The 27007-nt window shown below is 44.7% G+C and overlaps 1 protein-coding gene across 4 annotated transcripts in view; it reads right to left on the minus strand.

The window, feature by feature from the left end:
• The window catches only part of KCTD1 (potassium channel tetramerization domain containing 1), a 182867-nt gene that overhangs the window by 48150 nt on the left and 107710 nt on the right, over window positions 1–27007 (minus strand). For all 4 annotated transcript variants that reach the window (XM_059409392.1, XM_059409394.1, XM_059409393.1 and 1 more), the window contains exon 2: window positions 1676–1854. In XM_059409392.1, coding sequence (XP_059265375.1) covers window positions 1676–1854 — 179 coding nt within the window. The remainder of the gene's footprint in view (window positions 1–1675; window positions 1855–27007) is intronic.

Consider the following 27007-nt stretch of genomic DNA (forward strand, 5'->3'; position numbering starts at 1 on the left):
GGGGGGGATGGGCGGCTGCAGGGAGGGGCTTCAATCTGTAAGAGGACCCCCCCTAGGTGCAATGAGCATTCAAAGAAAACCTCCTAGTTAACGTCAAATGCACAAGGGGTCATTACTGACTTCCCTCCTGGAGTAGCATTTAAAAATTGGACTGAAGCCAAAGGCCATCAGATCAGATCAGTGAATTTTGCTACAGCTAAAGATTTGGTTTTGGACTCCTGTAAGTTTTGTGGCTTGCCCCCCAGAACTCAGTGCTCATTTGAAAGAGGCACAGTGATTTTCTTTTGTTGATGTTGGTATTAGCTTAGAGAAAATGGAAATAAGTATTTTTTAAAAGAAACGTTACTTACTTATAATATTCTTGGGAAATACAGCCATCACGTAGCATGACTTTGGAGCACCTATTACGATGCACTTAGGGAAAGTGGGGACTCAGTAACAGGAATAACTGACTGACGGGACCATTTCATTTAAAAAGACATAGTTTTTTTGATAATTGAATTAACAGTCATTTGTGTTTTAAAAAATCATTTCACTTTGCGGAAATTGAATCTGGAAATCGAGAGAGAAAATATTTCCTTTTTCTTCTCAACTTTCCCCTTCTTTCATAAAATAATAAGCAGCAGGGTGAGAATTTAAAAAACACAAACAAAAAAATGGGTCTTCACGCAGTGAAGATGAAGATGCCAGCGATTTCTACGTCAGTCCTGCCTGGTAGTGCTGCTATCCGCTATCTGTCACTGTCAGAAGTTCTTGAAAAAGCAACTGGTTCCTTCCCAAAGCCCAAACAGCATGTTTCCAGTTCAGATGATCAACACCATGCAGAAAAACTCCCTTTTTCCTGACTTGAGCCCACACAGGCTCTTGCCTCCTCCTCTACCCACCAGCACAGCTGGGGAAGATCAGCTCCCTTAGAGGATCTGGGCATAGCCCCCAAATCCAGGCAGAGCCAGGCGGGGTGTCCCAGCAACAATAACAAAGCAAACTGTTTCCTTGGAGCTCCTCTAGACGTGGGTGGAGGGGACAGGGGACAGGGTGTCTCATAAGCATCAAGTGTATAATGCCTATTTGTAAAACACTCTCCCCTCTTCAGACACTTTCTATATTTACTTATCTGCCTTGCATGCTCAGAAATCCCACTGCTCTTTTTTTTTTTAAGGCAAAACTATCTTGGCTTCCTGGACTTTTGCATACTGTTCTAAATATACTGCCACACTCACTGATAAGAGTATCTCTCTCTCTCTTTTTTTTTCTTTTCCTCTAGCTCACAAGTTGGTGGGCCACGTGATCTCCTAGAAAATTCTAAGAACTGATAAGAATGTGTGTTTTAGAAGAAGAGGACAGAAGAAAAGTCTGTGGTAGGTAGAAATCATCCTTCTTTTTGCGCTACATGGAGAAACGCAAAAATCGCAGCAGGACGAAATATCCCAAAACTCCATTCCCCTGTGACAGGTCTACGCGGATGCCACTAAGCTGTGGGTCAGGCCCCCACCGGGCCGAGACTGCCCGCCACATCCCAGAGCAGCCACAGGAGCTGGGCGCTCACGTTCGGACCCGCCCCCACCCGGGGAGGTCATGCTGCTGCTGTGGGGGGTCAAAGGAAAAACATATCATCAAACACAATCACTTCCAAGTGTGACTTTTCCTTTTTTTTTTTTTTTTTTTTCCAGATTACCTTGATTCAGGGTATTTGGTGAGGGTGGCCAGGCTGCTGGTGTACATGTGACCGCCCACATCAATGTGGACGGGCGCATTGGATTTTGTGAGTTGCGCTGGAGTAGGAATGCCTTGGTTGTTCAGTGGAGATGCAGGAGATCTAGTGATCAGAGGTCTTGACATATTGGGTCGACTGTCCTACAGAGAGATAAGCAAGTTTAGACACGTTTTCATCTTTTCAGTGGAGAGAAAGGAAACACATGCATCATCAAGAACAAGCCAGCGACTAGCGCCGACACTCATTCCGCAGTAACATCTCCCCAAACCAGCGGGCTCTCGTTCTTTTTGTAATGAGTATCAGGAAAACAAAATCTGTAACGAAGAAAAGGACAACTTCCCACGCTCAGAGTCAAGGAGGGGAACTAATGTTCATTTCCAATCATCCTGAGCTCTATGATGGCTTATCTCACTAATGAATTCCCGCATTTAACAACTGGTAAATGGCACGTGGAGAGCTACGACTCACTCCAAATGAAAAGACAATCAACGCTGGAAACAACCCACGCCTAAATAAAATACAGATGCTTTATCTTTCTCTCTGGAAACTTACTGCTAGGCAGTTGAGATAAATACAGACCTTTCAGCACTTGTGTTCTGCAAAACATTTTCCTTGATTTCTATTTTTCCAACCAGGAAGAGGAGGCTGGGACTGGCTTGGCCATCAGCACACATTCTGAAAGCAACCTTGTGCACAGGTACCACGAGTTCATCCGTCAAGAGATTAAAAAAAAAAACAAAAAACCCCCCCACACGCTACCCATTTGTTCTCTGCTTCTCTCTCTGTGTAACACTGTGGGTCTGGGGACATTCTGGAAAGACTGTACCCTTCAGTGGTTAAATACGTGCTTGGGAGTCACGAGCAAGTTGCTCTTCTCTACGCCCGACTTCTTGAAGAGATCAAGCTCCCGGGGCAGGTGTGGATGGAGCCGTCCCACGGGCAGGGGTGCGGGGTAAGGAGAAGAGCACACAGAGGACATCCCGGGGTAGGTGCAAGAGCATGCCGAAGGAAGCATCCTCTCGAGGAAATAAAATATCACATCCTTTCCATGGATACAATATAAATGTTTCAAATACTATCCAAACATGGTCAATTGCTTTTAAATAAGAGACCAAACCACAGACAAGTCAAGTCCGGTCCCTGGCACTCCAGGAAGGGGTCAAATATTTCCAGCCCGCAATTGAGGAGTAAGCTAAACTAGCATTTACGTCCGAGTTCTGCAAGATGACTGCCACAACAATACTCTCAGATTTATCATTTGGCCCAAAACTGTTTTCCAACATGCAAACAATGCATGACGAAGTCAGTGAGAAGGCATGTTAATGGGGTTTTGAAAAAGGCCTTTGATGGAGATTATAAAAGGGAAGTCATCTAGTTTTTGTGCATAAAACCCAGCACGATAAAATATAAATTTGCAAAACATCAGAGATTTTATGACCTGAAACAGCTCTAGGAGTTACCTGGGGCACAACTGTTAGACTACTTAGCATTAACCACATGTCCAGGCAAGACTGAATGCACGAGCTTCCTGAAACCCTGAGCTACCGTGAATGGGGCGGGACGGGGCCTTCACACACAACTCTGACCATCTGTGTTGTGCTCTGCTCCACGCTGGATTAAACAGGGTCCAGAAACAGTCACAGGACAAGAGTTTACGTTTTATTTCTTAAATGGGGTGGTCGATTTGTGAGTGTTGACTATACTATTCTTTATACGTTCCTACGTATTTTTAATAATGCAAAGGGATATTAAAAAACGCATAAACGGATGTTTGTAGCACACCGAGGAGAGAATGTGAAGAGGCACTGGATGGGGGAAAAAAACAAGAAACAAAAACACGGTTGGTAGAAAATATCAAACAGTTCGGGTTTGAAAATACTAAAAGTTAGCACTTTAGAATTCAAATGACAAAGAGCAACATTCTTCCTTTAAAAATGCAATCCCAAAGCCTCTACTTCTAAGAGCTTCTCCCTACCTGGCTACAGACAGTCCCCCCTCCCCCACTCCATGTCCCCCGCCCCCGTTACAATTCATCCCATCACGGCACTGCAGTGTCTGTAATAGTTTTTCAATTGGACACATTCTGTATCCCGCCTGAGGGTGCTCAGGCGAAAACGAACAGATTTGCAGGGTTAATACTGTAGTTAGACTGTGACCTCATTCAGCACAGCTCCAATACTGCCAGGTCTATATAGAAGGAGAAAAAAAATGAAAGCATAACTGATCGGTTGAAGGATTCCAGATTTCCCAGAATATATAGCATTTACATTGTAAATCATGAATGTATGGATATTGCTAAATTTAAAATTAAGCCAGTGTTTTCTTCAGCGGCGGGGCAGTGGGGGATTGGGGAGGGGAATGAACCCTAAAGGACCAGGAAGGGGGCTCAGGCCAGACTCTGGCAGGACTGTCTGCCGCTTCGTCCTCCCCTTCGTCCTCTTTCTCACTCTGGGAGCCTTCCCTGGTCTGTGTGTGCCCCCTTAGTTAGATGGCTTCTAAGGCACTTTTCAGTCTAAGGGAGACGGAAAGAACTTGGAAAATCCATAGGCTGGAATGGAGGAAGGATATCTGGGGCACGCCGTCTCAGCCTTTACAGCAGATACCCAGCCTCTACTCCGAGGCTTCATCGTACACATTCTGACAACCCCCTTCCTCGCCTATGGCTTTCTCTTCTTTCTTTCGACCCCGAGCTTCCAGAAGGGGTGCCACCTTCCTAGCAGTCTCGGGAGGAAGCCAGAGCCCAAGCTGAGCTGGAAAAAACCCAGGTTCTCGGGGACGTTGTTGACACACCCACTCGACCAACCCTGAGCCTCTCTCGAGATGTCTCGTTACGTGGGAAAACCGAGTTCCTCATATTTCAAGCTAGAGTTTTCTGTCACCTATCCTGACAGGATACCCTTCCTTTCCTTACACGGCTGCCTCCCCGTGAGATCATCTGGCTTGGAGGGATGTGGCCGGTGATGCCAAGAACAGCTGCCCGCTGACAGATGCAGAATTTTCTACCGTATTATGACCATTTTGCAGCTCCACTTCCCCATCTGCCTTTCTCTCTGATTGCTCACCCAGCATCCTCTCAGTCTGGATGTCTTTTTACTGTGATTTCCGATGAAAGGCAAACCAAACACTTCAACCAGGAAGGGCGCAAATGTGCGTACTGATGCGTATTCTCTAAGAGGCCCGGACAGAAAGCTGTCTCAGAGTAACTCCCATATGGAATAGACCCTTCTCTCTACCTGGGAGAGAGGAACCCTACCATGAAGCTACATGGTTTCAGGCCCTTCGGTGTGCAGCACATTGTTCTCTCCTTCCACAGTATTTGCTACCCTCTCCCAAGAGCCAGGCACTGTACCAGAGACAGATATGCAACACTGAACGTGACAGGATGGTGCCTGACCTCACCGGGCTTGTTCAGTGTGGACAGAAGCCAAGAACCAAGCAGCTGCTACCAGAAGGGGGGTGGGGGGTGGGGCACGGACAGGTCAGTATGCAAGCTGAATTGAGGAGACATGTAACCCAGGCTTGGGGGCTGGGAGGACAGTTGGGGCAGGTCTCCTGAAGCCAAAGCCAGTCTAAGCTAAGATCTGATAGATGAGAAATCAACCCACAGTGGGATGCTAGGAGGAGGTTTTCAAGTGATAATGCCAAGGCCCCAATGTTGGAGCATGGAACCTTCTAGAAATTAAAAGTGCAGCATGTTTAACAATTCTCCCATTTATTTTTCCCCCCAAGGCCTGGAGGGACAATCTAGGAAACAGAAGCTTATAAGATGATGGTCTGAGAACCACAGAATTAAATGTTAACTCAAGTGAGAAAAATTAAAGTCACTACAACATCCTTATGTCTGCAAAGGGGAAAAGGGCAGAGGAAGACCGCTAACAGCCAGCTTTCTCAACAGCGCCATCCAACAGGGCTTTCTACCACAATGGAAACATTCTAGATCTGCTCCATTCAGTAAGGTGGCCACTAGTGACATGTGACTATTTTGAGCATTTGAGTGTGGCTAACAGAACTGAAGAACTGAATTTTAAATTGTATTAATTTAAATTGTAATGGATATAGCCACATAGTCACATCCCACCAGACAGCACAGTAAATTTTGCTTGAATTTTTCTTAATATGTGGAAGCCCAAATCACAACAGACTTGAACTTATCAAGTATGTTTATTTACTTAAGAAAGTAAGTTTTAAAGATTATATTTTTAAGTAATCTCCACACCCAACGTGGGGCTCAAACTTACAACCCCAAGATGGAGTCGCATGTCCCACAGACTTAGCCAGCGTGGCACCCCCCCCCCCCCCCGCATGTTTACATGGAAAGGCAGTTACTGCAGAAGGGAATATAGTACAGCTTAGGACCTCACAGCACTATTTCTCTCTTTTGACTGATTTTATGAAAATAAATGAAATTAACAGCCGTGCAGTGAGGAAAACGCAACATTTACGGCTCTCACAGAGAGTGCATGGAGAAAAGGCACCAGGGCACGCTCTGTATGATTCCACTCACACGAAGCTACAGACCACAAAATGAATCTGTGAAGATACAGCTCAGAACACTGGCCACCTGGGTGTGCCGGCAGGGCGGGGGGAGGCTTACTGACTGAGAGGGGTAAGAAGGAGCCTTTGGGACTACTAGACAAGTTCTAAATCTGTATCTGGGAGGTCCCATAGTTGTACACATGTGGGCACTTAAGATTTATTCACTTTATTCTCAGTTTCATTCAGAAAGAGAATAAACCAAAAATAATCCTGGAAAAACTTCAATCAAAACAACTTACTGTTCAAATGCTCGTGTAAATTTCTGTGAAATACTGCCTTTTTAATTTAATTTATTTTATTTCAGAGAGAGTGAGAGAGAAAGAGAGCAGGAGAGGGAAGAGGGTCAGAGGGGGAAGCAGACTTCCTGCTGAACAGGGAGCCCAATGTGGGACTTGATACCGGGACTCTGAAATCATGACCTGAGCCGAAGGCAGTCGCTTAACCAACTGAGCCACCCAGTGCCCAATATCGCCTTTTTTTTAAAAGCTAAAAACATGTTCATTATTTCCTCTCACAGGATACATCAGTCTAACTCCAGTACTCAGACATGGAAGAGCCATCTGAAATTTTCTTTCAAATTCCTCTTTCCCCTATTTCTATCCCATACGGATTTTCCAGGTACGTTGATCAGTTTACTTTTAAAACTTCCATTTCCTAGCTGCTTTCAGTGTGAGGATTCCTCAGCTTAATCATCCACCTCACCTACCCAGCAGAGCAGCAATGATTTTTCGGTAGGAGAGTCCTTCAAGGGATTTGACTTCAGGCATCTTTCAAAAGAAGCTAATGAAAAATTTGCCTTCTAAATCTAACTTAGCTGAGCACTGTTCAAACAGGAGCCCCAGGGGCACTGCCTAGAACAAATGAGCTGAAGTTTAAACTGGAAGTTTGAATGACTTTATTTGTTAAAAATGTATGCTCCTGTCTTAGGTCACGTTTCACTACCAGGTTGGACTACATTGCCTCTTTCACTGGGGAAAGAAACAGGTTTCTTAGGGGATGTTTCTAGAAAAGCATGTCAATAGTAAAATACTTACTTTTATTATTTGATGTTGTAATTCATAGCATTTAACAGAGGGATGAAGGAATATAAGATAAATCATAGCTTTTCCACAAATTTCGACCTGGGTTTAAAATATATGTATTTGTATCACATACACACACAGACTCAAGGAGCGTCTATACTGTATGGAATTCCCGGAGACTGGAGTGTTCCCATTAATTCTATTTTCTGACAGTTGGCCAACTGTTTAGGGTATGTGAACTGTGATCACAGTATCTTAGGCATGGACCCTGCTAGTTCCTTGGATGGAAATCTATGGTTGCCTTGGGAATGTTACTTTAGAACTGACACAGTCCCATTGGACTCACAGTAAGGGTTCCTGTGGGAAAACATCACTATACTGACCACAGTTACTTAATTGTATAAAAAGACTCCTTCCTAACCGTAATGTCAACATATTTTTTGTGAGAGAGCTCATTGTTTCTTCATTCATTCAGGTAATACTTAACTGGGCTCCGAGCACGTATCAAGCTCGTGGTTTCTACAGACTTTAACTAAATAGCAGAGTGACACTGAAGAGAGAGAAAAAAGTCTTACAATTTCACCTGAGTTTAAGTAAATAAATAAAATTAAAAAGGCCCAGCAGTGCTTTAAAATCAATGAGTATTGTACATATACCTTATGTAGGGGACAGTTTCTGTCAGTCTCTGAAGACACCTGAGAATTAGGCACCAAAGCCTTCAGGACATCCAAATTTGACATCAAATCTTCCATTGACTTTATCGAAGGAGCCCCCTTCACACTCATAGTACCTACTTAAGTCTTAATCCATGTATTTAAAGATTTTATTTATCTGACAGACAGAGATCACAAGTAGGCAGAGAGGCAGGCAGAGAGTGGGGGAAGAAGGCTCCCTGCTAAGCAGAGAGCCTGAAGCGGGGCTCAATCCCAGAACCCTGGGACCATGACCTGAGCTGAAGGCAGAGGCTTTAACCCACTGAGCCACCCAGGCGCCCCTTAATCCATGCATTTAAAACACGTGTGTGTGGTCACTGGTTTTCTAGCCCATGGGACAATATGTACTTATAAAAGTCACCCAAAATTGTATCACCCCCAAATCAAATGCCAAACTAGCTTAGAGTGGAAAGTCTGTATAATATGCTGAAGAAAGATTTCTGCCCAAAAGTAGTAAAGGAAAACATGTTCTTAAGGTAAGACAACTTTCAAAACTTTGTATAGCTGGAAAAGTTTCCTCCACAGGACATCCTATGGGTACAGGAGAAAGAGCCCTGGTTTTGGAATCTGAACCTGCTTCGAACTCAGCCTTACCCTTTGTGTGATCTTGGAGAAGTTTCCAAACCTATCAGACGCCAGTTTCCTCATCTCTAAGACAGGGTTGAATCTTCCCACCCTACAGAGAGATCAAGCCTGCAGCACATGAGACTTGTTTGTGAAGGTGTACAATCCAGTGCTTGGTACAGAGAAGGATGAAGGACATTTCTTTCCTTCTGCACATGAAAAATGAAATCTCACAGAGCAGTAAGCCAATGGACAGAGAAGACAGCTACGGACCTACTGAGAACTATGGAGAACTTTAAAAATAGCTGAAGAGGTAAGATCTGTGGGTGAAAAAGACAGCATTTTGCATTGATAGAAGGATTACCTGGTGAGGTGCCGACAAGAAAGAAGGAAAATAGAGAAGGACAAAACAGAAATGCCAGCTATGTGCTTTGGCCAGGTGTGTGAAAGGAAGTAGAGAATGAAATCATTACGACATGTCCATGAAATGAAATGGCACTTGAACTGTATGGATTTTCCTTTTCAGATTAAAATCTTAATTTCACAGATTAAAAACAAAAACAAAAACAGGGGTCCCTGGGTGGCTCAGTGGGTTAAGCCTCTGCCTTCAACTCAGGTCATGGTCTCAGGGTCCTGGGATTGAGCCCCGCATGGGACTCTCCGCTCAGCGGGGAGCCTGCTTCCCCCTTTCTCTCTCTGCCTACTTGTGATTTAAATAAAATCTAAGAAAAGAAAAAACAAACAAACAAAACTTAGAAAGCAAACATAGGAGGCTTCCAAGTTGTTTCAAAATGACTAGCAACTGTGTTAAACTAATCTGCAGTTGCTTCTTAATCTGAAATAGCAAAATGTTACTCTCCTTGCTGTTGGCCAAGAGGAGGGGCTATTAATGTTTCTCTATTTCAGTGCATCCTGTCGGCCCAAGATGCAGTGTGTACCCTCAAGATGCAGTGTGTACCCTCAATGTGCCTTTTTGTTGTTGTTGTTGTTGTTTTTCAAATGGAATAGGTATCTGAGAAGCTCCCTTATTAGATTACCAAACTGGGACCACGAAAAGAACAACTATTTGCCAAAATTTCCCTACTTCCTTTTCCCCGCGAAAGGAAAGTAACTCGAAAAAAGAGACCATTTTGATAGAATTTTGCTGTGCAAAAAGAGTTGGACTACTTTTTAAATTAGATATCTTGGATTTAAAAAAAAAAAAGAAACATTTTATTTATTTATTTGAGAGAGAGAGATCACAAGAAGGCAGAGAGGCAGGCAGAGAGGGAAGCAGGCTCCCCGCTGAGCAAAGAGTCCTATATGGGGCTCAATCCCAAGACCCTGAGATCATGACCTGAGCTGAAGGCAGAGACTTAACCCACTGAGCCACCCAGGTGCCCTCCCCTTTTAAAAAAAAAATTTTTTTTTACTTATTTATTTGACACAGAGAGAGAGAGAGATCACAAGTAGGCAGAGAAGGCAGGCAGAGAGGATCTCTGAGATATTTTTAAATATACTTAAGACATCAGCGTTATTTTAGAAGACACAGTACAGCTCAACTATGGATGTTACTAATTAAAAAAAAATAAAATACAGCATTAAAGTGAAAAGCAGGTTATGGAACAGTTCTACAGGGAAAGGTTTTTTTTCAAAGATATTTGTATATTCAATTAAAAACTCTGGAATTAAACACATCAAAATATTAGTAGGGGTCAGGACTAGCTGATGTGACAGGCAAATTTTATTTTTGTTTTTATTCTCTTGTGCTTTGTGGCATTGAACATTTATTACTCCTGGCATTTTTAAAAAAGCTATTTTTAAAAAGAAAAAAAAAATTCAAATTAAATAAATTAGTACATACTCTTGGCATACTGCTATATTTTACCTTCATAATCAGGATTCTTATTCTTTTGACATTTTTGAAAAATGACTGAATGAAGAAATACAGAAATGGAACTGAAGTTTGGGATAATGCTTCCCTTCCCTTTATTTTCTTGCCAGGGAGGAAATGTGCGGAACAGAAAATTAAATGGGCCTCAGGTCATGGTAAGCTCATATTTAGCTGACACAGAAGTCTATTTAGTTGGATCCTGAAAGAACGGGACAAGAGCGTATGGTTTCCACACTCTGGGGGACTATCGGGTCATCTGTCCCCTTCCCCGGTCCCCTCCATTCCCAGATCTAAAACACAGCAAAGGCAAGACGATAAAAGCTGTCCAGGCACACCTCCCTGTTTCCAGATTGGTGTCCTGCACGCGCTCTCTTGGAAGGAGAACACAGACAGCAGCAGGGGTTGGCAATGACACTGTATCTAATGCTCATGGACGGCCCTCTAGTCCGAAATCAGAAACCTCTGCACAATGTTAAGTATTATCACCATTTCACAAAGAAGGAAGTTGACTGTGGGGTCAAGTGGTTTAGCCTATAATTATCTAGTAATGAATTTACGGCGGTATTTTACACACTAGCCACTGCATAGCAGGATAAGGTTCCCACTCTCTGTTACTAGGCTCTCCACAGTCTGGCGTTCCCGAGCGAAGGGACAGATTTACCCTGCTCCATCCACGTCCTTCCACTTGGTCTGTTCTGAAATGAACACAACTGGCTGGAGGGTTAGGAGGACCGTCAGTGGTCATGCAGAAGGCAGGAGCCAGCTGGCCTGGCGTGTGGACTCCTTCCCCCACCCCCACAGACGCTGTATTTCCCCACCACAGGGAACCGGCATTTTACTCCTCTAACTGCTAGTCCTAGATCTTGACTACGGGACACCTCTGCCTCTAAACAGACAGTAAACTTCACTTACTGACTTCTTGGATATGGTCATAAAAATTCCCTGTCTGGCAGTGTCAAAAGCTAAATGTGTTCCTTCGAACCTTAACTGCATCCCTGAGAACCTCCTCTTAAGATTCTTAGATGGCTATTTGCTTGAGCTCCGTGTGCTAAAAAATAAAAAATTATACACAGCTTTCAAATATACTAGCCTACTCTAACTCTCTAACGTACAAAGCGGATGTTTCAAAAGGTTCATTTGCTCAAACGCTCATTCATACAGAAAATGTTGGGGGGCTGTTCTGTTTGGAGTGTGGCTAGGGCAAGGTGGGACTGAATTTCCCAGGGAGTTGACAATCTTCCTTGGGAACTAGCCATATGCACAGGGAGTTCCTGAAGACAAGAGATCTGCAGGTGAATAAAAAATTTTAAATCAAATCATGCTTTAAATGCTCTCAGAATTGCGGAGGGGGCGAGCAGTGGGCGGAAGTGGGGCGCCTGGGTAGCTCAGTAAGTTAAACATCCAACTCTGGGTTTTGGCTCAGGTCATGATCTCATGGGTTGTGAGATCAAGCCCCCTGTACGGCTGGCTCTACGTGCAGTGTGAAGTCTCTTTAGATTCTCCGCCTTTGCCCCTCCCCTCATTCGCCTGCACTCGCTCGCTTGCGCTCTCTCTCTCTCTCTCCAATAAATGGATTATCTTTAAAAAACAGGGGCACCCCAGTGGCTCGGTCAGCTGAGCATCTCCCTTCGGCTCAGGTCATGATCTTGGGGTCCTGGGATCAAACCCCATGTGAGGCTCCATGTTCAGTAGAGAGTCTGCTTCTCCCTCTGCCTCTGCTACTCCTCCTGCTTGTGTTCACTCTCCATCTTCACTCTATCTTTCAATATTTATTTTATTTTATTTTATTATTTTTCAAGATTTTATGTCTTTATTTGAGGTAGAGAGAGAATGAGTGAGCAAGAGAGCACAAGCAGGGTGCCTGGGTGGCTCAGTGGGTTAAGCCTCTGCCTTCAGCTCAGGTCATGATCCCAGGGTCCTGGGATGGAGCCCCGCATCAGGCTCCCTGCTCGGTGGGGAGTCTGCTTCTTCCCTTGCCATTCCCCCTGCTTGTGCCTGCTCTTTGTTGCTCTCCCTCCCTCTCTCTTTCTGTGTCAAATACATAAATAAATAAATAAAATCTAAAAAAAAAAAAAAAAAAAGCACAAGCAGGGGGAGTGGCGCAGGAAGAGGGAGAAGCAGGCTGAGCAGGGAACCTGACACGGGGCTTGATTCCAGGACCCTGGAATCATTACCTGAGCAGAAGGCAGACACTTAACTGACTGAACCCCCCAGGCGCCCCTCTCGCTCTATCTTTCAAATAAATAAATAAATATTTTAAAAAACAATAAATCCTCTAAGAACTACTTACTGACACTCTTAAGCAAACCCTTTTAGGGGCAAGTGGTACTTTGGGACAGCAAGGACTGCACTTCTCTTGATATGAATCCAGAATACATTACTGTTAAATAACACATACAAATGCTTAGCCGTGCCACGTGACAAGGATCAGAGCAACTTTTGACCCAATTATTTTTTAAAAGCGGGAACTCCTGTAGGACGTCTGGCAGTACTGACACTGACTGCGGTTTCTAAACCCAGCGTTCTTCAGAAGAGGGGACAAAGGTGTGGCTTAAGCTACAGCCGGAGCCCGTCACTGCCGAGTTTTGAGGCGCTGGCAAGCCGCATCATGTCGCCTCAGTCTTCCCACTGACAATGTACACCGTTGGACCCCTGCTTGTGCCTGCTCTTTGTTGCTCTATAATGTTGGTCTATAATGCTTTTTCCAGTCTTGATTTTTTGACTATTCTGTAACTTAAAAAAATATATATCAACTACAGAGATTCAAATCTCTAATGGAAGCTACTGGCATTTTAGGTCGTCGGAATTGGAATTCCAATCTTTTCTGAAATCAAGAACTGGCCGTCAAATGAAAGGGATTCCAAAGGCATGAATGCAAAAGAAAACAAAAAAAAAAGAAGCCAGCATAGAGAGGTTCCTTCACAGTCACAGCATTTTCTCTAACTGACGAGGAAGATGAAAGCTTATTTTTTAAAATTTATTTATTTTAAAAGATTTTATTTATTTATTTGACAGATAGAACTCACAAGTAGGCAGAGAGAGAGAAGGCCCAGTAGAGAGCCTGATGTGGGACTCAATCCCAGGACCCTGAGATCATGACCTGAGCTGAAGCCAGACACTTAACCGACTGAGCCACCCAGGTGGCCCCGGAAGATTAAATTTTAATCACTACAGTTTTTTATTTGCCTCACTGACAGGAGGAAATAATAAAACAGGGTGCTTAATGAACAGAATGCCGACTTCAGACATTGTTCACTCGACACCATGTAATGGGAATGCTGTTTATTTATTTATATCTTGCATTGTTCTAAATTACGAGAGCTGTCACAAAGCAGCTTGAGATCCCCCTCCAGAATAGAAAAAAACTTGTGTTAGTGATATAAAATGGATGCTTTTTAATAAAGTAACAGCCTCTTAGAGGCAGTATCAGTGTCAACTTTTCAAAAAAGACGTATCGGGTGATTAAAAAAAACGAGTAGGGGGCGATGGAGGGAAGCAGTCTTGGTCTTCCCACGCCGGAACCAACAGGTGGGGTGTGGCGCCGACAGGCGTGCCAGAGACCTAGCCCTTTGCCCAAAAGGCTGCTTCCGGGTGAGATCTGGGGCTGGGTGCAATCTCCGCAGTGAAAAGATGCACAGACTCTCCTGAGGGTGCCTCGGTCGTCCGGGTGCTTATCACATGACTCTGAGCGGCTAGTGGGAGCCGGGGTGACTCGGTGGGGGTACTCTGGTTCTGCTCCTTGGGGACCTGGCTGATGCTGGGTCTGCTGGCAGCCAAGCCCGGGGGGGGGGGGGGGGGTGGCGAAAGCTCCCACAGCTGACACCAGGCCTGGAATGAGCCCAGCGCACTCCCGTCTCGGGTTATTTCTGAGGGTACCTCGGCTGATGAAACTTCCTGCTCAGGAGCAGATGGGAGAGAAGATAGCATTGAAAACACAGATGAGCAAGGAGGCGAATGAGCAGTAAAGACAGCAGCCAAACAGTCATCCTCCTCGCTACTTTACTGCAATGAGCTATTCTTTACAATTTTCACGCCGTAAAGGAGACATCTGTGTTCTTGGAGAAGTATCTTAAAATAAATACCAACAAGAGTAAAAAAAAAAAAAAAAAAAAAAAAAAAAAGTAACAACAACAACCACCCAACTTTTTAAAAGATCAACCTGACTGGCAAGAAAAGTTTGGTACAAAAATAGAAATGCATTAGAAAAAAAAAAATCATACCTGGAATTTACATGCTGCCCTATGTATACACAGAAATTACCTACTAGATCCCAGAATTCCGAAGGCCTTAGGGACAATCAAAACTCACAGCCTTCCAAGAGGTCCAGCGACAGAGGAGGGTAAGGCCAATACTGTCTTCTGCAAAGAAGGAAAACTGAGGCAGGAATATGTAGATGAACTGCCCAAGGTTTAAAAAAAAAAAAAAAAAGCAGCTGATTTAAAGTTAGAAGCAAAATGTTCTGGGAGCTCAGCCTGCGTTCTCTCGACTCGAATGTGCTGTCTCCCCGTCTGGGGCAATCTGGTAGTGTCTGACCCACCAGGACTTGGATCAGACTCTGAAAACAGGCCCTTCATTTGCCTGTGGCAGCAGACGGCACTCCACCGGGCATATCCGCCAGTGGGAAGGAAACCACGTAGCAGAATGCCTTTGGTATTCTTAAGAGCCCCCGCTTAATTTTATTAGATGCTTATTTAACCACAAGACACAGTATGGAATGCCCGGACAACCATGGAGGTGGCAGAGCAAGGTGGGTAAATGGGAGGTTCATCTAGCAAGAAAAGCAGTCAGGGGTAGAGAAGCCGGGCAGGGACAGAGGACAGACTGAGAAGATACAGGCGAGTAGGAAGGAGCAGAAAAAGGGGCAGAAAGTGAGAAAGGACACAGGGATGCGGGAGGGACATGGGCAAGAGGGGAAAAGCCTGTGTCCTCGGGGGATCAGACTGGACAGGACTGGTTTTCCCTAATTTCCCAACCCCACTCATCCACTCGGGAGATCAGTCTCTGATGCTTGCCCCTCTTGTTTATTCTCTTGTTTATTCCAACTAGGATCTTAACGGGTCCCTCTATGTAGATAGCTGTGAGGGAGGTTTGGGAAGAGGGTTGTTTTTGTTTGTTTGTTTGGGAAGAGGAGTTTAAAGGTTCTCCAGGCTTTGCCATTTGCTTTGCTCTTCTCTAGAACACCCCCGCAGCATCCCTCTCTGTATTGCTTCCTTGCAAAGATTGTGGGGCTGAAGCCCAAGTTTTAGAGAACCATATAGATCCTTCACCTGGAGAGAAAGTGCACGGATATATGGGCTCACAGATAAATAGTTCTGGCCCATACACCCTCTGGAGGATCACAGCTGTCAGCTGAAAGCCTACGGATCTCGTCAAAATGAAATGGGGTAAGCACTACTCGGTTATTTTTCCAATCAACTCCTCACAGTACCAAATGGAATACTTTTTTTTTGCACATAGTAGAAAAGGAATCAACAGTCCTGATGATGACAGCAAGTTGTAACTGAGTGCTCTGATCTTCCAATAAACGACCTCAATGGTTTTTCCTTTGGGGCCGTGGCCCTCAAACACTTTCTGATTTGTGACCTACCCCTCCCACCCCTCCCAGAAAAAATAAACAAAACCCACAATCTCATGGCTTCAGTAGGCACACATTTTCATTAAGGCAACATGGAGCACTAATGAGGTGACAGGAATTTTGTGCAAATAAATGCACATTACTTCCCAATACAGAAGCCTGATGCTGTCACACCATACAGGAACCCCCTCACACACACACCCCACCCACCCACTCCCACCCCACCCCCCACCCAGTGAAGAACAGAGGCAGCTCGGGGTTGGCGGTTGTTTGTCAAGGTTTGCAAAATGGTAAGAAGGTGGCCGGCCACTGGGGCTGGCTGACTCTGGATCAGCTCTGAGGGACACACCGGGGCAGGTGGGGTGGGGCAGACCAGGACCCCAGAGCCAAAGCCCAGCAAGTCCCATCAAGCACTTTCCACAAATGAAATGTGCTCGGAATCCCCCTTGGGAATCCACCAGATTGCAGGCTGAGGGGACAAGAACTGGCTTGTATGTACTTTATGTCGGTCTCGAGCACAGAGCGGGGCATTCAGCAGGCACTACATAAACATCTGCTGAAGAACAGAATACTGAATTCCAAGGAGAAAATGCAAAAAAAGGTGGGGACACCACAGCCCCCCCCCATCTTTCTCCTTTGTTCACACAGACTTTTTTCTCTGTTCTCCTATAACCGTGTCAAGTGTTGGAAACCACTTTCAAAGAGAGAACAGGAGCAGAAAGGGAAACAGAAAATGAACTTGGCGTTGGAGGAGGTGGAACGCTTGAAGTAACAGAGCATAGCAACCACACGTCTTTTCGACACAGAGACTACAGAGGCGTTAAGCATAACCTAGGTGGACATTTATTCTGTAATAGAAGCAATAGCGTTTTTAAGTGAAGCAAACTATTTTATGGTATAATCTCAAGAACTGACAGCTAGTGGCGCCTGGGTGGCTCAGTGGGTTAAGCCTCTGCCTTCGGCTCGGGTCATGATCTCAGGATCCTGGGATCGAGCCCTGCATTGGGCTCTCTGCTTGGCGGGGAGCCTGCTTCCCCTTCTCTCTCTGCCTGCCTCTCTGCCTACTTGTGATCTCTCTCTCTCTGTCAAATAAATAAATAAACTCCTAAAAAAAAAAAAAAAAAAAAGGAACTGACAGCTACTCCTTCTAAATTCTACATAGAAAAACATCACTAACATTTTACCAATGGGATATGGAGGCAGAACAGAGTCATGAGCTCCATGCCTAAGGGCTGGGCTTCAGTCCCGGATATGCCACATGCCTACTGTGTGATTCAGGCCTCGGTGCCTCAGTTTCTCCATCTTTCAGATGGTATTAACATCATCGTTACTGTGAAAAATCCACAATTCACATAAAAAGTAGAATGTTAATGACACGTACTTGCCTAGTTCCTGGAATACAACCAAAAATAATATGTAAGCTATTGTTTTTAAAATAGTTTTAAAGATGTTACAAGTGACAACTGTTCTTTTTAAATCGATCATGTTTAAGGGATACTTACAAAATACACTGCTCCTCTAAGCCTTCTTATTTGCTATTTCCCACTGGTTCTGAACTCACTGTGAAATCGCAGCTGACTTTACACGAGGCAGTGGGCAGTGCCGCACAAATACCCAGAGTCGGAAACTCAGCAAAGATAATACACATCACGTGATATACGTAATGTGCATCAAGGAACTTCTGGTATAACCAAGCATCAAGAATAAGCAGTTATTCCTTTTACTTCTCAAATCTCTTCAAGTACAACGTCTATCTTGATGAAGACACTTGATGAATAAAAATTTTCCTGACAATGATATTGAATCTCAGGAGTACTCCTTTTCCCCCGTCTCCAGAAGCTCCTGACTCTGACCATGGCCTTGGAGAGCGACTGCATAAAGATTCCCCCATCTAAGTGTAAGTGCCCTTGGAGACTCCTTCCTGTAGCTCTGATGCACGACAAATAAGCCAGATGAGACTCTGGTACGTGAGTAATTAACATATTACTAATTCCTAATTTCTAGCGCAGTCCAGTATTACTTGGAAAAGTGTTTTTTGAGGAAACAAGTAGAAAGGATTCTGAAACTTTAGTGCTCGTTTCGGCAGCACATATACTAAAATTGGAAGAATTCTGAAACTTTACATTTGAAATCTGCTGGCTTTCTCCTGGAAAGCCTACACTAGAAGGTAAATCAACTGAAGTCAACAAAAACTACCCTTAGCGTCCTGGCCTGACTAGTCCTAGTTAGAGGAGATGACTTAGGTATTAATATTTACTCAACCATTTATATACACAAAGACTCAAAATAAATCTTATCATTGGAATTATTTTATCTGCTAATAATGTACTTGATATCCTGTTTATACAGTTGGTATATGGAAATTAAAATGCTAAACAAATTAAGCATTGACTCCAAAACTGTATTAAGCTATATTCAGTTGCACTAATGTAATTTAGGTGGATGATAATAAAGGAGATAGTAGGTGGCAAGAAATTAGCATACTTGAAGTGTAAAAAATAATCGTGGAAAGGGACTACAGTGGTTCTAGGCAAAAGTCTATAGATTCGGAGCCAACTGCTGTCATTTATTCCTCTTAATTTAAAAATCTGTAAAAAGGCATCAAAATCAATTCAATTCAGTCTTAATGAGACAGCTCCAGCAGCAGCCTATTCACTGTACCTGTTCTAATTAGCATGACTATGTCCTCCATGTCAAATCTGACAATACACTTAACTAAATTAATGTTAATCTCGTAACACAGGATCATATTTGAGTTAGCAGCTCTAAGACAGACCCTGCATATTAATATTTCAATAACAAACTGAACCCAGAGCTGAAAAAGAACTGGACTGTGGTTGTTTCCCCCAAAAGGAAACTGAGGCTCGGGATGAGGGGCTCACAGCTGAGAAACATCTGGAAAGCATGGCTTCAGTGGATGTATGTGCCCAGCTATTTTCTCCCTGCCATCTCCCGAGAGACACCTGGAGTCCTCTGTCACCTTGTAAAAACTAAACGGAAGTCAGACGATATCCCACCTAAATTATTGATGACGAACAGCATTTGTGAAGATTCCCAAACAGAAGACCTCAGGTACCCCTGTGGAGGTTATTAAGTATAATCTCGCTTTTTTAATTGCCACTTAGGCTAAAATTACTACCTCTTCAAGATCTATATGAAGATAACTCGGAGATTCCGTTTGGGGTGGGAGTCAACACAGATGCTCATTGACCTTAATTCACACATATTTTAAAAATGATACGAAGGATAAGGGATGAGAAAAATATGACAAATTAGAACCCAAACAACTGAAAACTAAAAAGTCACTCCCGGAAAGATGGTATCAGCCACTTCCCTATTTTAGCTCTAAAGTGTTTAGTACGTCTCGAACAAGAAACTGTAAGATGATTAACTTTCCACTGATGCCTATAAACATCGACTCCACCCTGGCTGGCACTAAATACTGAGATGGGTGACAACAGTCCCCACTTTGAACTAGCACGACATTTCAACATCTCAGTGTCCGGCTGGCATCGCCCCTGTTTTAATTTCCCAAAGGCTGGAAGTGTGGGCCGCTGCACTAGAGTGTTCCTGCATAGGCCGGCTGCCCCATGTTGCTAAAAACCTTCTTCCACCTTAAAATGAGGAGGATGAACTTTTTCGGGAGAGTGCCCACATCCGGTCACGGGGGACCTTTTTCTTTTCAGAGGAAAGCTTAGCACTTTCACGGCAGTGTGCTGTGGAGGGGGTGAAGGAAGGGGACAGGCCCATTCCCCGCCTAGAGGAGGGTGGGGCCACCCAGGACGCTGAAGGGTAACAAGCTCGGACCTGGATCATCACCCTGGGGCTCTAGCCTCTGAGTCCACTAGTAACAGCAGTGACAGGTAACATTTTGGGGGCCCTTCTGGTGTGCTGGGCCCCAGTCATATTCAACCCTTGAAATGCACCATCTCATTTAATCTTTACAATGACCTGCAAAACACTGCACCAAAAATACTGTTACAGGCACACGCCAATATCCTGAAGCTCTGATCTTGGCAAAAGCTCACCTTCCCTCAACTAAACCCATTTTCCTGGTAGCGGTAATCAATGACTTAAAAACAAAAAACAAACAAACAAAAAACAAAACAAAACAAAAAAAACACCTGAAAGAACTTCCTCTAATACAGGTTACTTAATAAATAGGGCCATGGGCATAGTAAGGAAATAATTTTTTAATCCATCATGATTGTGTTCCATCTAGCTACAGAATTTTAAAGGCTGTATAATATTAGTTATTATAATTATATGGATAATATTCTTAATTCTGTAATATTAAACACTTCTATACTAGATTCCTATGGATTAATGGTTCACTTTAAAAGCAGACACAAGCAAAAAGGCAAGCACAGAAGACCACATGTACTATGTATAATGTCATTTCTATGAAATGCTAGCAAAGGCACATTATGACTGATCTACAGGTATAGGAAGCAGGCCAGTACCAGCCAGTGGGCTGGAGGTGAAGACAAGGGTGGTGAATGGGGGGAAGACAGGAGGAAACTTTCCAAAATGATGGAAATAATCTGTATCTTTTTTTTTTTAAGATTTTATTTATTAATTTGACAGACAGAGATCACAAGTAGGCAGAGAGGCAGGCAGAGAGAGAGAGGAGGCAGCAGGCTCCCCGCTGAGCAGAGAGCCCGATGCAGGGCTCGATCTCAGGACCCTGGGATCATAACCTGAGCCGAAGGCAGAGGCTTTAACCCACCAAGCCACCCAGGCGCCCCTGTATCTTTTTTTAATATATGTTTATTTACAGAGGGAGCACATGGCAGGGATGGGGGAAGAGCAAAGGGAAAGAGCCAGAGAAATTCAAGCAGATTCCCTGCTGAGTGCGGGAGCCCGGGAATCCGGAAGCCCAGGAGCCCAGGACCCTGAAGTGGGACTGGATGTCATGACCCTGAGATCATGACTGGAGCTGAAACTAACAGTCCATCTCTTAACTGGTGGTACCACCCAAGCCCCCAGGAGATAATCTGTATCTTGACTGAGGGGGTGGATACACAGGTATATAGACTTGTCAAAATTCACTGAATTGTACACATAAAATTGATTCATTTTGTTGTATGTACATAATCTCAATAAAAGTGATTTTTAAAAAAAGATAGTTCCAAGGAGGAAAAAAGCAAGAAAAAATTTTACAACTGGATGTTTACAAATCTCTTTTCTCTTGCATGTTCTCCCTGGGACTGACTTTTTCTGTATCATTATTGTGGGTTGAACTGTGTCCCCACAAAACTCATTTGCTGACGTCCTAACCTCTGGTACCTCAGAATGTGACCTTATTTGGAGAAAGGATCATTGCATACGTAATTTGCCATGATGAGGTTATAATGGAGCAGGGTAGGTGGGCCTTAACCCGATATGACTGGTGTCCTTATAAAAAGGAGAAACGTGCAAACAGGGAGAATGTGCTGTGAGCACCAAGGGGCAGAGATCAGGGTGACACACCACAAGCCAAGGAATGCCAGAGATGGCCAGTAGACCAGCAGCAACAAGGACAGGCACGGAACAGATACCCTGCACAGCTCTCAGAGGGAGCCAAATCAGCAGAAACCTTGATCTTGGACTTCTGGCCTCTGGGGTTGTGACCCAATATTATTTCTGTCATTCATGCCACATAGTCTGTGGTACTTTGTTATGGGCAGCCCTAGGAACCTAATCCAATAAGGTTCCACTTTTTTTTTCTTTTTAAAGATTTTATTTTTATTTGACAGAGATCACAAGTAGGCAGAGCAGGCAGAGAGAGGGGGAAGCAGGCTCCCTACTGAGCAGAGAGCCCAATGTGGGGCTCGATCCCAGGACCCTCGGATCATGACCTGAGCTGAAGGCAGAGGCTTAACCCCCTGAGCCCCCCCGGCCCCCCCCCCCCCCCGCCATCTTTTTTTCTTCAGTGACATTAGGATCAGACACTTTAGCCCACTCTAATTTTCTCAACTTTCTCATTAATCCATACCTGAGGACATCTATCCCTAAGACAGAGTCCACCAAACCCTGCTGAACAGCAAACCTGCATCAAGCTCGTGGACGAACCACAGACTGTATTTTCCGAACACTTACTACATGCCAGACACTGTGCCAAGTGCTTTACGTGAGTCAACTCATTTAACCTCTGCCATGACTGTAAAGAATTAATATAACATCATCTTCAGAGAGAGAAACTGAGGTTTATAGAGGTTAACTAATTTGGCCACGTCACAACGCCGCTAAGTTGCCAAGAGCTAACCTAAAGTAGATTTCAAGCATCTCCCAGGGCCATGCACGCAGCTCCATGAATCTGAAAATAGCATTAGTGGCTGATGGCCATGTGGCTAACTTTCGCAGTCTCTGTATTAGAGCTAAAAAGAGAACAAGTCAACTTACGGATATGTATTTCTTTTAAAACGCCTCAAAAATTACATTTTTTTTCCTAGTCGTGTTGGAGTCTTGTGTTTTCTAAAGTATTGTGAGAAATGGTAGTGAGAGACATTATCAGGTGGGAGAAGATGGCAAGTTAATGAGCAAATGAATTTGAGAAACACCAATAAACAGGTTTCTTTATTTGGGCTTCCAAGTTGATGAGACTGTACCCTAAACTTACCTCATTGGGAACCTTAAGTTTTTATATATATATTTTTTTATCTTTTAAGAGATTTATTTATTTTAGAGAGAGAGCATCAGTGAGAGCAAGGGGAGGGGCAGAGGGAGAGAGAGAATCTCAAGCAGATTCTCCACTGAGCACAGAGCCCAACACGAGGCTTGATCCCGCGCCTCTGAGATCATGACCTGGGCCAAAATCAAGAGTCGGATGCTTAACCGACTGAGCCACCCATTGCAACAATGTTTTTATTTTTATTTATTTTTTTAAGAGGGGGGAGGGGCAAAGGGAGAGGGAGAGGGAATCTTAAGCAGGCTCCATGGCCAGCACAGAGCCCAAAGTGAGGCTTGATCTCATGACCCTGAGATCATGCCCTGGGCCAAAGTCAAGAACTAGAACCTTAACTGACTGAGCCACCCAGGCGCCCCACCCTATGTTTTTAGACACATATTACCGTAGGACTTGTGTTTCCTCTCACTTACTTTGGGGCAAGTCAATTGTGCGCAACAACTTACTTTCTGTTTGAATTTGCCATGGATTTGCCTATTACAAGATTCAACCATTTCATCCTAAAATATGGATAAATCATATTTTCATCCTACAATATCCATCCAGCCAGCACCAGTGGTTCCAGCAGAGAACAGACTGCACTCTGCAGTTTAGGAACACCCTGAATTCAGGAGTGGCTCTGGGGTGGGACTGGGAGGTGGTAACCAAGGAGCTTCTCAGCTGTGACCTATGGCTTCTAATGCAAATGTCCTGGGACCACCTGCTTAGGCATCCAGCCCCTGCCCATTCAGGAGGAGCACCCAGGAACCCACCTGGGCGTGAAGTACTCATTTTTAACAACGTTCTCTCTCAAAAAGAAGATCAAGACATTGCGTGGAAGAGGAGTAGAAATGGTGGTTATGACAAATAACCCTGGAAGAGCATATTTGGTTTTGCGCCTTTCAATTTTTTCTGAATTTCCAGAAGATTCCCCTAGAGAGCTCACATCCAGGAGCTGGGGGGAGACGGGGAGGGAGAAGGAGGAGGAGAACCTTGAGCAGCAGGCTCCATGCCCAGCTGGGACCCCATCGGGTGCCTCGAGAGCACGAGCCAAGCCAAAACCAAGAGTTGAACACCCAACAGAATGAGCCACTCAGGCGTTCCAGATCCTGATCTCACCGCCTGGTAAGCAAAGGTCAGAATTACCCAAACACCAAGTTTTGGCTTATTTCTGGGGACACCTGGGTGGCTCAGTTGGTTAAGCGCCTGACACCTGATCTCACTCAGGCCTTGATCTCAAGGTCCTGAGATCCAGCCCCATATGGGCTCACACTAGTGTGAAGCCTGCTCCTCCCCCTTTTCCTACTTCTCCAGGTGCATGTGCACACTCTGTCTTGCATGCTCTCTCTGGAATGAATGAATGAATGAATGAATGAAATCAAACTTAAAAAAAAAAAAACACTCTTGGCTTATTTCTGGTAATGGAACTCTTTTTCTAGCAGTAAGGACTTCCCAGAAGGCCCAAGGAGCAGAGTGGAAGGCACCTGTCCTGGGTGCTTCGGCACGTCTGTGCCAAGTGTGGTGCACCTGTCCCTCTGTGAGACAGGACGGCCAGTACTGCTGTCTCCCTGATGAAATGTCCTTAACCTGCTTGAGGCCTCGGACAAAGTCTAACGACACCCTTGGTCTGGTTTGCTCTGTAATGTGCTTTGTGTCTGAATTCTGGGGTATGATTCGGTGGCGTGAGCCAATGCACTAAACTCCCCACTGCCCTCAGTGACGTCCGACCGGCTGGTCTACCTCATTCCCTTCTTTGCCGCCCAGAGTTAAACCGAACTGGCTTGGTCTTTCCCAAAGATTTCCCAAGACTTTTGCCTGAGCTTGTCCCTCTGGCTGGACTGCTCTTCCCAGAGGGTAGGACCTGTTATGCCCTAAGACTTCTTTCCAGAAGGCCACATCTCATCAGCAGCCCCACTCCCTCCAAACCATGTGCCATGTCCCTGTGTTTCCATCTCCTGTAGAACACTGACCACTATCCAGAATTTCCTTGTTGACATCATTTCCCTGTTTCGTCCCTCTCATTCATTCTCCCTGGAATGTAAACTCCAGAAGGGCCAGGCCCCGGTCAGTCTGGGAGACAGCAGCAATTTCCAGGGTAGACACAGCACCTGGGGTGGGCGTTTAAGGAAGCATAATGCAAAAATATGCAAATTATTTAGGTAACTCTAAGCCCTCACTCCCAGAGCTCTGGCCTCAGTTTACACAATCCTGCAGGCAGAGCAGGAGACCAGTCTTTACCAGCATTTTGCCCTGAGGATGGGGGTGGGGGAGGACCCGAAAATGCACACTCCTGAGGAGACCAGCAATCGAGCAACTCTGCCTCGATGGTTCCCTGTACCCAGGAAGGAAGGGAATGGTGTCTCAAATGTGCAACAAACCTCCCTAGACCTCAATCCATGAGCTTCAGGAAATGTGGGGTGTCCCTCCAGCTGTGTGAGGCTGTGTTCCAAACAGTGGAACAGATAGCATCACTATGGAGATGCCGGGTTAGTCCACGCGGTATCCAGGGGACTACTTTCTTGTTCCTAAATATTCAGAAGTGTGTTTTATTAAGTATTGGAAAATATAGCTAGCACATCAAACCTGTGAGTTCATGCCTGCTATCACCTGGGATGAGTGTAAAACAGTCAACAGAAAAATACTAGGTAAATATGAATACTGGTGAAAAGAGGGGGAAAAAGTCAGGACAATGGTGCAGGGCAGAATCTGAAAAGGGATGCCTGCTTTACTCCTGTCTCCACCGAGGCACCCAGAAGGACACAGGAAAGGAGGAGACGCTGGTAAAGGCTTGGTAATGGGGAACACTGTGCGTCGGTAAAGCCGAGGTGGAGAGCTGCCCTTCCCTGAAGAACTAGTCTTTTCAGTCCAAACCACCCCGCACATTTGGGGGTCTTTCCCAACGACTTTCACACAGCAGAATTTACAACCGCAGTTTCCCCAGGCTTCAAAGCAACATATTTTCTGCATAAAGTAGCAGTGAGTAAACAGCAGAGCCCAGAATGCTAATGATTTAACCCCTTAATCCGCAAACTACCTTTCCCCCTCTTTCTTTTAAAGTCCCTGATGAGAACACTGTGGTTAGTAACTTGAAGAACCACAGCTTCTCCTTCTAGGCTCTTTAGGAACAGAAATCTACTCCGCAACCCTACAAAGCACACCAGCTCAGCTGACTGCCCTTCGGGATTTGGGAGGCAACAGTCAAGGGCAGGTCTGCCTTCTCCTCCATCCCTCCCCCAAAGGAAAGGAAAAAAAGCTTCCGTTGCAATGTTAACTACCAAGGGAGCGCGGCGGGTAGGAATACTTAGAGAAGAAAAAAGCTGGAATTAGAGATGCCTTATTACTTTAAAGTTATGATTCCAGGTCAATGGCTGAATTCTTCTGTTATGTACAAAAGTACTCAAACCAAAACAAAGCTATGATTAGGGTTCTATCAAGATCGTCAGAAAAGAGACATCTGAAAACTAAATTTGTATGTTTCCATGTTAGAGAATTACTGCAAGCAACCAAGTACAGAAACAGAGCAGAGGGAAAGATGAACAGGTGGGACACAGAGGATTTTCAGGGCAGTGAAACTACTCTGCGTGATATTGCAATCACTCCTCCAAACCCACAGAACGTGCAGCCCCAAGCAGGAACACAAAGGTAACATAGGGAGGGAATTGGGTGCTAAGGAGGTGTCAGATGGGGGGTCATCAACTATAACAATGTATCACTGGGCCACAGAAGGCTGACAGCGGGGGAAGGGTACACTACTTGGGGACAGACTGTAGTGGCCACTTTTCTGGATTTTCCACTTAATTCGGCGGGGAAGCCAAAACTGCTCTTAAAAAATAAAGGTTATTTAGAAAAATAATAAGTTTAAAAATGTGTACTTGCTGAAAAGAACAATAATATTTTCCCCCAGAAAAAGCCAGCAAATAGAAGCATCTACTTCATTCACACTTCATTCAGACTGGAGTCTAAAAACTGTCTCTCTCTGCATACCTGCAATATACTTACAATCCGGTAAAGTGGTACCAGCAAGAGCTAGCAGAATTCCAGGACACTCAAGACCCAGCAAGCTGGCTATACACAATGTAACTCGTCCATTGCCTCCCTGGTCTGAGAGCTATTTTCATACAATGTTCCTTTTTTTTTTTTTTTTAAGATTTTTAAAATTTATTTATCTAAGAGACAGAGAGCACAAGAAGGGGGTGTGGCAGAGGGAGGGGAGGAAGCAGACTCCCTGCCGAGCAGGGAGCCCAACATGGGGCTTGGTCCCAGGACCCTGGGATCATGACCCAGCTGAAGACAGATGCATAACGGACTGAGCCACCCAGGCACCCCTACAGTGCTCCTATTTAATCAAGTTTTTCTTTCAATAC

The sequence above is a fragment of the Mustela nigripes genome, chromosome 8, assembly GCF_022355385.1.
Source record: "Mustela nigripes isolate SB6536 chromosome 8, MUSNIG.SB6536, whole genome shotgun sequence".
Lineage (NCBI taxonomy): Eukaryota > Metazoa > Chordata > Mammalia > Carnivora > Mustelidae > Mustela > Mustela nigripes.